General features: G+C 35.8%; 1 protein-coding gene across 13 annotated transcripts in view; it reads left to right on the top strand.

Moving 5' to 3' along the window:
* PPFIA2 (PTPRF interacting protein alpha 2) overlaps positions 1 to 13,431 on the top strand; it is a 286,609-nt gene that overhangs the window by 135,898 nt on the left and 137,280 nt on the right. For 6 of the 13 annotated variants that reach the window (XM_038154171.1, XM_038154168.1, XM_038154169.1 and 3 more), the window contains one exon: positions 11,825 to 11,887. The exons of the other annotated variants lie outside the window; for them this stretch is intronic. In XM_038154171.1, coding sequence (XP_038010099.1) covers positions 11,825 to 11,887 — 63 coding nt within the window. The remainder of the gene's footprint in view (positions 1 to 11,824; positions 11,888 to 13,431) is intronic. 13 annotated transcript variants of the gene reach the window in all.

The raw sequence follows: 13,431 nt of genomic DNA, 5'->3' as shown, positions 1-13,431 counted from the left end.
ACCACATAAACTCACTTAAACAAATTTGCGTTTAAAATGTTCTCTTTTCAGTTTCACTGAGATGATGGTTGAAACAGAATATGTTTGCAAAACAAATTGACGTGAGATCATAACTATGATGCCTTAAAATTCCTGTATTATTGTAGAAGCACTGGGGCATTTCTCTTACTATAAACTCTTGAACTACTCAGTATCACATAGGGTTGCAAAATGTATTGGATTTCTTTTTTCTTATGATGCTTATCATTAAACCCATCATTTTATTTGAGACCAATGAATGAGTAAAACAATAAAGCTGTCAAAATTGCATCAAAAGAGTGAGAACTGTTGACAAAAAGAATGGGATTCTGAGCTAAAAAAGACAGTTCTACTGTTAAGTATGGTTACATGACAGTCATAGCTGAGACTATCAAAGGAATGCATGTATTGATATAATGATGTATCTTTGTTCCACAACTAATGTTGTGTTAATGATTAAAACCACTGCCCTTCTGGCTCATATATTATTAACGATGTCTTCTGCCAGTGTTCCTTTGATGCACACAAGTACGGAAGCCAAGCCATTGTGTGGGGAGTGTGTTAGTTGATACACATATGGTGAAAAATGATAAAGTGTGTTCAGAACATGACTTATTCAATTGCAACATTAAGTTGGAATATAAAGTATTGACTAAATGTCATCGTTTTGGTAACCAACTCTTCCCGAGCTTATTTCCTGTGAATACTGCTACAATTTAAAGTAATGTTTCAACTAAAAAAATTGTAGTGTCCTATTTTAATTAATGTCATGAACACTAATGAACCAAAATGAAAGCAACAAATAAATGGAAAAAAGTCAGTAATTAATCATACTTTGAAGTTACATGAAGTTGCATGGGAGGAGAGGGAGGAAGGAAGAATTCACAGAACATAGTAACAAGACCTCTTCCATATCCATAAAAATTGTAATGATTGGAGAAATACATCTTAGAATCAGTGAAGTGACTGCTAACTCAAGATAGTTTTTAGGTACAAGAGACACTTCAATGCACTGCACCCTTCCTATTCATACCAGTAAGATTAGTTTCAAAAGTCAAATCTTCAGGCCTATAGAGACCTATGACCCTTGTTTATATTTTCTCACAATTGAAGACAACGTGCCAGGGAAACACTTGCATTTGCATATTTACATTTAGAATGTGACTGTCCCCTTGGCACTTCTGGCTTTCCATTTTTGGGAACATCATGTTATGGGTTTCCCCAAGATGTGGGCTTGGCAGCTGTGCATCCATTGCAAACAGAAACTAGAAGAGAATTGTCTCTGTTCCCCTTCCTCCTTCCCTCTACCAAGTGCCAGAGCTGTTTTCACTGCTTATAAGATACTCTTTTTAAGACATTCCCATGAGTTTGCTTAACCAGGGTGACTGTTTAGGCACGCTGTTAACTCCTGGTATGTGCAAGCTGATGCAACCTAGTTTAGATCACAGTGAAACAAAAACATTATTGAATCATTTCAAGTTGTATGAATTTGAATTGCCTTCTGTTTTCCAGAGGGTAGTAGCTGGCAGTCAATCTGCAATATCTCTTTTAGTGAGTTTACTATCATCTGCAATTTGTAATTGTAACTGCTCTTGACAGTTTCTTAATACCTATAAGATATTCTTTCTTTTGTGCTTTCTGTGGAATTGTGATATTGCAGGTTACATTAAAATTAGCTTTTAATTTCATTTGCATCTGAAATACAGAAAATCATGGTGGAGGGGTTTATTATTGAGAGGAATTGGACGGGGAGTGGGTTGGGTGGTGTGGTTGAGTGTTTCCAAGCTGGAATAAATTTGCTATAGTTAGAACCTATAACATACCCCTTACACGCTTTAAGGAAAATATTGCTGTCACTGGTGCTTTGGAGAAGGTCTAGAAATTCTCTTGGTATCTGAATGTATCCTTTATGAATAGTTAGCAACTCATTTTTATTTTGAGATAGAAACTCAGCTAAGCCTCCCTCTGTCAGAGATGTGATGCGTCTCCAGCACAGGAAGGACATTGACTTGGAGTGAATTCAGAAGGGGCCAGCAAGATGATTAGAGGGGTGCAGCACCTCTCCTATGCTGAAAGGCTAAAAGAATTTGGATTGTTCAGGCTGGAGAAGAGAAGCTTTGGGGTGGCCTAATTGTGACCTTCCAGTACCAGAAGGGAGCCTACAGGAAGGATGGAGAGAGATTTTACAAGAGCATGTTCAGGAAAAGACAAGGGGGAATGGCTTCAAAGAGAGTAGGTTTAGATTGGATATTAGGAAGAAATTCTTTATTGTGAGGTGGGTCTGGCACTGGAACAGTTTGCACAGAGAATTTGTAGATGCCTCCTTCCTGGAAGTGTTGAAGGCCAGATTGGATGGAGTTCTGAGCAACATGGTCCAGTGGAAGGTGTTGAAACTAGATGAGCTTTAAAGTCTGTTCCAAGCCATTACCTAGTTCTATGATCTTCAGCACCAACCAGAAATCCACTGTATTTAGCACCTGCTAAAGTTTTCCTTCCCCATGCTTGCCAGTGAGCAGTGATGATGCTACATGGGTGAGGAAACGACTTTTTGATGCAAAGTATTGTGTTTTGCCAAGAAAAAATGCAATTAAATAACGAAATGCCTTGTCTATACTTGTCATTCCTTAGGAAGCAAGGGTCATAGTTTTTTTTGCTAAGAGAGGGCAATGCTACATTCAAACCATTTAGTTTTTGGCAGTCCATTCAGATATTGAGTTGCCTTTGAAGCAACCTGTTTTTCTCCCTCAAGGGTCAGGAATCTTGAGTTCTTAACTTCAAGTACTCTGAATTACATTTAAATTAGATAAGGTGTGCAAATAATTCAATTTCATCTTTCTTTGTACAGATTCTCTGTCATAGCAGGTAGTTATTAATCTGTGCTTTCTCAGTTTCTTCTCTAGAGGTCTGATCTTTCAGCTGATCAAGGTTCTTTGATCTGCCCTTTCTCAACTGTTAAGAAATTTGCCCTACTGACAAAGCTAAGATCTTCATTACATCATGATGGCTGGCTGTGTGTTTTATGGGGATTCTTCTGGGCCCTACTAGCTCATATTTTTCTTCTCTCTTTCTCGCTATGTTTTATGAACACTTTAGAGATTATGAAAGTAATACTTGAAGGACACAATGTACAGGTGTAATCACAAGGTTGTTACACTTGCTGATTTTGCAGTGATGATAAGATGTAAAATTTTGTTTTTTAAAAAATAAGCATAGGAAAGCTGTATTTTTAAGGCCCCAGATAATGTCAAACAATTCTAATTTTTATTAAAATTACAAAATTATATTAGTAGTGTTGTCAGATCCTCATGCTTTAAATTTGGATTTTTTACACTAATCAACAAGATACCCGTTTTGCAAACCAGATCCTATGTTTTTTATATATCATTTGTCTATATTTGCAGTTTGATGCACTCAAAAAGATTGCTTTTGTCTGGATCTGGTGACTTACATGTTACTGTAGAGGTGAGACAGAAAAAATATAGTCAATATCTTTCCAGTGCTGCTTTGATCTTAATTCTTTGGATGTTTGAATAATTGTATTTTGCTCTTTTTATTACATTCTTTTCATTGTAGTCAGTGAAGTCTGTGCTCTTGAATTTAGTGTTTTAAGCTGTGCTGTTGTCTCAGTTTCATATGGGCATGATTATTATTGTTACACTTGAAAATCGTGTTCTTGGCCATTTAAAATATCTGTGTGCAAAGAAGCAAGATCAGAGGTGTCCCTTTCTTTTCTGGACCACTCCTTGGTCCCTGCTGCAGCATCAGGAATTAGTAGCAGCGTGGCAAAGAAAACAGAAGTCATGGATGTACCCAGCTGTCTCACTTTCCTCAAATTGTCTGGTGTACACAACTTCAAGCACCTTTGTCATTATCTTCAACACATTTTCAACATATATTTCTGTTTATTTTCATTAAAAATACGTAGTTCTTCCAACATACTCTGTGAGGAAATTTAGTCAGATTTATGCTTCAAGTACCTGAAGGGACTGTTGCATATGGAGAAAATAAACAAAACAAAAAGTTCCCAAAGCCTATTTTCTTCTTGGAGCATTTTAAAATCAGGCTTTCAGTCAGTGTGGTGTTGAGTTTTAAACCAGTGTCAAAAGTGACAGTTTAAAACAGTTTTAAAAAGTTTTTGAAGATAAACATGCTGGTTTAATACATAAAGACAAATAGTCCCGTGTGCTTCCTTCACTTGTAAAGTTTATGTTTAGTTTACATCAAAATTTGTTCAGTTCTTCCCTTTAACATTAGAATTTCATTTTCTAATGTACTCTTCTTAATACTGTTTCTCATGGAAGTTTTTGTGGAAAGACTAGCTTGTCTACCTCTCGAACTTAGGTAAGTTGTCAAATGTAGAAATCTACATTTTAACTATGTACTGGAGTGGAATAACCAGTTTTATGTGCATTTCATTCTAAGATAGTGTTAAGGAATATATTCAGAACAGGTAGCTCAGTGTGCAGGTTCAGTGCCTGGGGACAGAAACTCAGAGACAAGGCAAGAACCCACAGCCCCCAGACTGCTCCACTTGGACTGTGAGGGTATAAAATCACAGGGCCTCCTTTGCTCGGGGTCTCTCCTCAGAGGCACTGGGTCAAAAAGTTATTTTTTTATCACACCAAGATCAAATTATTTAAAGGAATCCAGGATGGACAGGGATCCTGGGCGGGGATGATTTCCCTGCCCTGTTGCAATGCAAAAAGGTGAAACTATAAGTTCTAATGCAAATAATAGTTATCAATTCCATAGATACTCTAATTTTCAGATTCTTTCAGGAGACAGTAAAAAAAAAGAGGCTTCTGGTTCAGACTCTTTCTTACCTTCAGCTTCTTATTTATTTTGCATGTAAATGCTTCCACTCATCCCCACTGATACCCTCCACCTTAGGTCTGTCTTTCCAAGGTGTAGTTTTCACTCCTGCATCTGCCACTGCTCATTTTTCAAATGATGTTCATGTGAAGCTGAACTGATTTCTGACATCTGGCTGTTGCCCAAAGCACTATGAATAACCAAGAAAAAGACCAAAATCTTGTTAATTTGTGCTTTATGCTGCTTGGCAGCATCATTATCCCTCTCAGTTCTTGAAACTGTGTGTAAGTTGTGAATGTATCATTGCACGCTGTATGTTTGTTTGGTATTTGTGCGCCTTTTGGTATCTCAAAAAACTGGGAAGGAGATATTTAAATGCAAAGAAAACTACTGTACCTGAAACCTGTGAGTTAGGCTTCTATAGTCACATGAAAAATTAAATGAAGCAATAGCAGCAGTGCTTGGAAATGTTGCACATGTATCCCAGCATGTTCATAAAAGAAATATTCTCAGAGCTATTGCAAAGTGCCTAGCAAAGCTAGTGGGAATTTATAATACATATTATTTTAGATAATAATTTCTTTAAGTCAGTAGGATTTTATGTGATAGCCCTGACCTGTTCAGGACCTGCAAAGTGCTGTAGAGTGAGATGGATTGCTTGGAAGCTGATCCAACAGAATAGCATTAAATCCCCAAGGAATTACCACTATCTACGCCTGTCCCATTCAGATCTTCAAGAGCAAGCTGAATTTTTTCATCAGTATCTTATCTAGAAGGATAAACACTTGTAAGAAAAAATCAAACTTAGGAACAGTTCAACCAAAATGCTTTCCAGACTTCAAGATATCTATGTATCTGTACACATATTTCCTCTTGAGGTGACAGACTATGAAAAAATTGTGTGCTATGCTAACAGTGTTAGCCATATTTCCTGGGCTTGTAGAATGAGGTTATAGTTATAAATGAGGTACCAGTTGCTCCTTTTTGTTTGCTCCCAGTCATACAGAATACTTGAGTTCCAGAGTCCTCAGAGCCCAGGCAGAACAGAATGGCTCCCAGGGGCTGCATTCTGCACTCACCCAAGGGCACATTTCCTTCTCCTTACCCTGCTTCCAGGTGGTCAGAGGGCAAACTGTCCCTCTGGAGGAAACTGGATGTGCTGGCACATGCCTTCAGGAAAATGAGGGAGGTACGCATTACTGCAAAATAAGTGATTCACTGACTTTTTTTCCTTATGTAGAAATCTGAGGAGTGAAACAGGAACAGATTTTGAATAGGCCTTTATGGGGCAATCAAAGCTCTATGAGGCTGTAGAGATTATTTAGGCATGGTTTTGGCTGTGCTGTCTGCTGTAGTCATACAGTAAGAATGAGACTACAGAACACAAATATTTCAAATTAGAGCAAGTATGATTCACTCTGTTTTCAATGTGTTTCTTAGTTTTATCTTTAACAGAACTCTGATAGTCCCTGTGATCCTTGTGAGATTTCTCTCTTTCACAAGATCTGTAGCTTTCTGGGATGTGTAGGCTCCTCAGGTGTGCTCGAGTTCCATCTAACCTGGATCTCTCAGCAGGTCTGTTCTCCGAGCACCATGTGCACAGTTTAGCATCAGTCTTAGCTCACCTTCCTAAGCCATACTTGTCTTTTTGCAGGGCAGTGTGTACAAGTGTGTGAACTGCTGTCTCTTCCTCACAACCTGGAGAAGAGAGATTAGTACTGTAGGCTGGGGGCAGGTCTGGTCACTGGTTGATTATAGGAGCAGGATTTCAGAGAGTGCAGGAACGTAGGTGTCTTTGGTTGTTAGTTTATTTTCTTTTTCACTTTTCCCCCCCACACCACCTTCTCCTTTTGCATTCCAGTCATCAATAAAATGACGTGGAATTGAACCTGGAACATAAATATCACAGAGTTCATGCTTCATTAGACAGAAAAGAATAGTCATCATGATTTCCATAGATCTAGTTTGAAAACGAATCACTCTAACACTGTCCAGGGTAACCCAAAAAAATGTGTCTTGGATTCCATATTTGTGCAGTGTTCTTATAGTTTAATATTTTTATACAATATGGAATTTCATAAAAGGACATTGAGGTACTGGAGCATTTTCAAAGAAGGACAATAAAGCTGGCAAAGAATCTGAACCATAAGTCCAGTGAGGGAACTGTATTTGTTTAGTTTAGCTATTTGAAGGGAGGTTATAGCCAGGTGGGGATCCAACTCTTCTGCCGTATCTCAAGTGAAAGGATGTGAGGAAATGGCCTTAAGTTGCCACTCCTGAGGAGGTTCAGATTAGATATTAGTAGAATTTTTTTCACTGAAAGAGTGGTTAGGCACTGGAATGAGTTGCCCGGGAAGGAGATGGAGTCACTGTCTGCAGAGGTGCTCAAGAAGAGGTGTCTGGCTTTGACATTTGGAGATATGGCTGAGGGGTGATTATAGTGGTGACAGGTTGTTGATGGCCGGACTAGATGATCTTGAAGGTGTCTTTTAGCCTTGATGATTCTGTGCTTCTGTGAAATGAGCATGTCCTCTGTTTTCTGCACTTGCAGTTAAAAAACAAACAAACAACAAACTTCTAGTCTGAAAAGACTTTATGTGGAGGAAATTCTGACAATTAGGAAGGAAAGGCAAGGTAATATTTTTTTTGTATTTTGAGTAGGAACAATTCAGTCGGTTCCTTTTTAGTCTTTTTATTAAGTAAATTTTTAATGATGGAATACATGCCTGAATTATTTCTGTGCCTTGGTAAAGCACAGAGGCTCAATGCTGAGATGTTTTAATGGATATATGAACTCAAACTCTGCTTCTGTGATCACTATACTGAGTCTTTATTCATTGTAATAAGCATCTCCTACAAGAATATTGTAGATATTTTATACTTTAAATGTAAGATTTGATTTTAACTGTGGTGATTTTATTGAAATATTTTAAAGGGATTAATCAAAGAATAATTAGAAAGTTCAGTTAGTTTGATACAGGTAAATATATGTGAATCTTATTTTCTCTTTAAAATGCTTACTTAATGAGGTATTAGCTTACCTTGTTCTGTCATGTAACAATACTGTGGCAAGACTACTATACAGACTGCAAGGTCTGTATTTCTACAGGTTAGGTTTTAAGGAATAGATCTTGCTGGTTTTTGCACGTAGATTTCACTGTGCAGTGATAGGAAGTTCCCAGTAGTTCTCCCATGGATAAAGTGTGTACAGGTCAACAGAAACACCAGACAGAGAGCTGTGTTGATATAGATTGCTTGTAGGTGGTTAGGTGGTTTTTGTTACTTTGTTACTTCTTTATACTTCTTTTTTTTTTTTTTTTTTTTTTTTTTTTTTTTTTTTGCCTGGAGACTACCATTATCAAACATATAATGTTTATTTATACATAGTGTGTGTGCATACATATGTACAAATATTGCTCCAAGGAAGACTTTTTTATTTCTGAGAGCAGGATTATCATTATTTTCTAGTAAGTAGGTTTTACTTGTCCAAAATCTACATAATAGCATCAAAAAAACCTGGGAAAGATTCTGCCCTGATTTATTCAATATTGTAACAAATTAAGTTTATTCAGTGAGTATCTTTGAATTTTTCATCAGCTTTCCATACCACTTATTATAAAATCTGACTTTCTTGTATATGCCCTGTCCTTATTTTGGATGTGGCCTTGAAATTTGAGCTGTACTGCTCGTATCATAACTGAGTGCAGGATTTCCTGCTTTACCAGAGCTTTGACTGGGGACTTGCTAAGAAGTTTTGGATTATAATGTTGTTGGTGCTTAGGAAAATATGTTCTTTTTCATGTGACCTGGATAGCAACATTACTTATAAGCCCAGTGTAAGTAACTAGTTAAAAATGCAGTTGCTTCATATTGTAAGGCTAGGAATACCAGTGTTGGAATTATTGAATTTTGATCTAATTCTCATAGGTTAATTTAGAGAATTAGGTAGAACTCCATTTAATTTTATTGCTTCCACAGAAACTTGAAATTATAGTCTCATATATCCTTTGTCACTATTTCCATCTGGTTGTGAAAGGCAGGCCGGTTTGCTGCATATGTGTGCCATTATTTGTGATCATTGTCTCATGTGGTCTTGGGAACTCCAGGAGGTGTAGCATGGCTGTGTATGCACCTAGAAGAGGGCATTTCATAGGTAATGCATTTTCTGAAAATGTTTTCAGATGTGTCACAGCCTCACACAAGGCTCTTCTATCTAAAAGAAAGATGAAAAGGAGACTGGAAACATTTTTAAGTCCATCAGCAGTATACAGCTTGAGGATCGGTCCCCTTGTATGTGGTTTACAGCAAATAGTAGCCTAAGCAAGAATATATGCATGTTCTAGAGATTCATTTTCAGAATTTTGTCTCCCTTTTAACCCTCTTTTCTCCTCTGCTAAACTTTAATTTTCTCCTCCATTAAACATTCTCCAAAGGAGAAAGCCCAAACTGTCATAGGAAGTGTCATTAATATTAATTTGAATATGTTGTAGTTACTAAGGTATGAAACACTAAGTTGATGCTCTACCGTTAGATACATTCCTGAATGGAATAAATATTTCATCATCATGCATGAATGGGAATTCCTGCACTAACAATACATAACTCTTTCATAGATTTTTGTACCTCCAATGATTGCCAGTAATATCTTCACAACAATGCGATGCATTTGCCTCAACATACATTGTTTGAAGAAAAATAATTTTAGAATTCATGCACAAATTTTATACTTTTAATGGAATATTTTTCTTTCACTTTTCTTACACTTGACATTTTGGACAGGAAATACTGTGGCTATAAGGAAATAGCCTTGCAGCATTGAAGTATCAGGGATCACTCATTTCCAACTATGTCAAGTTTCCCAAGAGTCAAAATACTGGACTTAAACCCCATCAGCTACTAGAATTGAATTCAACAGAATTTGTTTTATACCTTTTGTCACTATGTCTTTTGTGGGTCTTCCCCAGTTTTACAAGGGGAAAGAAGGGGAAAATTGTTTACAAGATAATTTGAAAAATTACGATAAAGTTACTCAGAGAATATTGCTGTTAACAGTGATGAACAGCAAGAGTAAACTAGTTAATAAAGCTCAGATGCAGCAGTCAAAAGTATACAGTAGATCTACCTTTTTTATCAGAAGTACAAAATTATCAGAAAAATCATATATTAGATATTTGGAAATTAAAATGTGAAAAAAATTGTGAATTATTTACACATTAATCTAGATGCATTTGTGTCAGTATTTTTTAGTAGGTGTGTGTTTGTATATGTGTGTGTATATACATATACACACACACAGATGTAATTTATGAACCATTGAACCATGATTAAATAAAGATGCATGAGATTGAATGGGTAAAATTTATAATGTGTGTGTTTACTTGTGCTGAAGTATCGTTTATTTAAAACAGTACCATGCTGATATAATATGTATTGTATTTTCCTTAAAAAATTCTGGAACAACAGTGGTGATATAAATACATCTGAACATGATACATGAATTAACATGAAGTTGCTTTGCATGGAAATTATCTTTTCCAAAGTAGCGGCTCTGTATGAAGTGAAATATCTTTTAAGTAATGAGAATAGCATTATAAAAATGTTTTCAAATATTTTAGGGTGTAAATCTAAAGAAGGGAAATCTGACAGAAATAAGTTAAGAACTTGTCAGCATACAGAGAGTTTTTCCTAAAATTCAAGATTTATTTTTTCATATATGACTGCATAATTCTCCTTTAAAAGACTGAAAGTTTGAGTATTTCCAGTGTTTAAAACTGTTATAAATCAAAATGTGAGAATTATTGCAAATATTTGATTTGAACATAGATGGACATGGATACCTGCTTGTGGCTGTTGTTGAATATATTGATAATGTGCACATTTTTGTTTACTGCAAAAGTAATCTGTAATATACAGTCAGGCTTAATTTCTTCAAATTACAAGAGTAAATTCACTGTAAAACACATCTTGAAATAAGTTGTGTTTTCCATATGTTAAAAATACTTGAATCCAAAAATACTGTATTTTTGCCTGTTTTAAATACCAGGTTTACTCTATTGAGTTAGTAAATAATCACAGAAATAAAGCTTAGGTCAATATTTACTTTGAGAAATGATTAAGCTCAACTATAATTAGCATGAACATTGTATGTATTGTTACATATGCTCTCAGCAGTGGAAAGAAGTTGTTTAAAGGTTTAGTCTAGAAATGATAGGTTTCTTACATCCAGAATTTTCAAAAATGTCTGCTGTTAATTTCTTCTGAAGTAAATTTTGAAATGTGAAGAAACACCACCAGGTCAGGTTGCCTTCTAGTCAAGGTGTGTCAAAAGGAAATTATTTATTGGGCTCTGCAGAAATAAATTAGAAAGTGATAGAAAGGAGGAAAAATAGCATTCAATGCTGAATTACATCCTTCAGAATCTGAAGGGACTTCCAGAATTTTTAAAGGCAGATAGCTTCTTTCCTACTATTTTTATACTCTTATGATTTTTTGATGCAAGAAGGAAGTCTGAGCATGAAGAAATTATCAATTTAACCGGTAAATTGTACCTAATAATTTAATAGGTTTCTTTATTTTTATGTTTTTCAATAAGACCTATAAATATGGGAGAGAAGGTCCTACTTTCTTCAAACCTCACAAACAGGTAAAATTCTTGCTTTATGTAGAGACCTCAGGTAGAAGTCAGCCATGGAGCCGGGATTATTTCTCTCTGGTTATTGGACTGTTCAGTGCTTCAGAGACCACTTCTGTGAACACAGTGCAGAACACCAAAGTGATCTACCATTTGGTTGTTCTCCGCACTTCATGAGCCAGGAGATGTAACAATACTTTCAATTTCTTTATGTGAATTTCAGTTGAGCCACATCAGTGTTCTCTTGGTTAAGCTTGTTTGAATGATCGCATTCATCTGTTAGTGTGGTGTAATTTAAATAAACTGTAGTACTGTACAAAATTTTGTTCCATTCAGCAGAATCTCTGTTGCCCCCTTTTGCAGATGACGGTTGCTGCTGGTACGAGCATTGAGAATAACATTCAAAGGACCATATCCTGCCCTAATGTATGTTCAAAATATCTTGGTTTTTTGCGTAATTTAAATGTGAAGCCTCCTTTTGTGAATTTGATATTTTGTTGCCCACAGAAGCTTGTGCATCTCGAGGTTACTTCACATTATGTATTTCAGGGTCAATGAATATTGTACTACAAGTGAGGTCTCAGCCTATCAAAATTCCCAAATTGCTGTAATTTCTTTTGATGGTGCAGCTAAATAAAGATTATGATAATATATTCATAGTTCCTTCTGCATTTACCTTGCTTCCCAGCCAGCTCAATGCTCCTGTCAGTTGAAATCAGTAGAACAGCAATAGACAAAATGAGGAAAGCAATGAGAGGCTATATTTATTCTACTTAACCGTGTCCTAAATTGCATTTTGATATGAAGATGTGTAATATTAAATGTGGAAGGAAGGTAATTTCATTTTCATTACTTAGGCAAATGTATACTATGACTTAAAATAGAAGGAGGGAAGAGTTATTATTGCTTATGAAAGGTAGAATTAGTAATATATCTGGTTAAGAAAAGAAGCAAATTATTCACTTGTAGTATAATAAGTCATTTGTCTTTTTAGTCCAAAACTATTTAGGTAATGGAAAGTCTTTGGGACAAAATTGAATTCTTATACAGTAATGGGGAAACATTGATGAAAATTGGGATGTACTCTTGAGAAAAGACTGTGGTTCTGACTTTTATATAAGCTATTTTTTATCATGCAATGTGTTTACTAATTTATTTTTCAGCTAAAGATTATTATATTTATAGGGGAACTGGCAGACGGAATTCTGAATAAACAGTTCCATCCCCTTAAGTTCTTTGAAGATAGAGCAAATAATCAAACAAGCACAATCTAGTTAAAGTAACTAATATCTAAAAGAAAAAACACTGTGATTTAGTATTGATAAGAACTGAATTTTTCCTCCCTGTCTGGGAAAATAATCTCAAACCAGTCTTTTTTCTGGAAAGTTTGGGCTTTTAAGGCAACACAGAGAAATTTTTTACACGGCATCTGACCATCTGAATCATTGTGGATTTCCGCCTACTTCGTGGAATAGATCAGTATTATAAATTCTTGGCTATATTTTTGTACTGCTTGATTCCATTTTTACCCTTGCTTCTGTGCAAAGGAGAAAGTCTTCCTCAATACACAGTATATGATTAATCTCCAATCTCTTCTGGATTTTCAACATGACTTTAACTTCTCCAGTGCAATTTGAGTATCCCAGTTTGCACATTGTACCATTTGTAATGGAAGCTAGTGATATAGACAGACAATATCTAGTAATATAGAAAGACAATAATATGGCAGAAATTATGAGCATGGAAAAATGCACTATTTCAAATTTAGTTATGGAAGTCCATCCTATTACTTCAAAATGGTTTGTGATCTTTCAATTTTCTTTGAGCAACCTGCTCTAGTGGAAGGTACCCGTGCATGTGGCAGGGTATTAGATGATCTTTAAGGTCCTTTCCAACCCAAAACATTTTATTATTCTATGACTTTTAAATTTATAATTAATAACAAGCAAAACTTCTGTTAGTTATAAAAT

This window comes from Motacilla alba, chromosome 1A, assembly GCF_015832195.1.
Source record: "Motacilla alba alba isolate MOTALB_02 chromosome 1A, Motacilla_alba_V1.0_pri, whole genome shotgun sequence".
NCBI classification, from domain to species: Eukaryota; Metazoa; Chordata; class Aves; order Passeriformes; family Motacillidae; genus Motacilla; species Motacilla alba.
The sequence above is the reverse complement of the archived record's forward strand: the minus strand, read 5'-3'. Positions and strand labels throughout refer to the sequence as shown.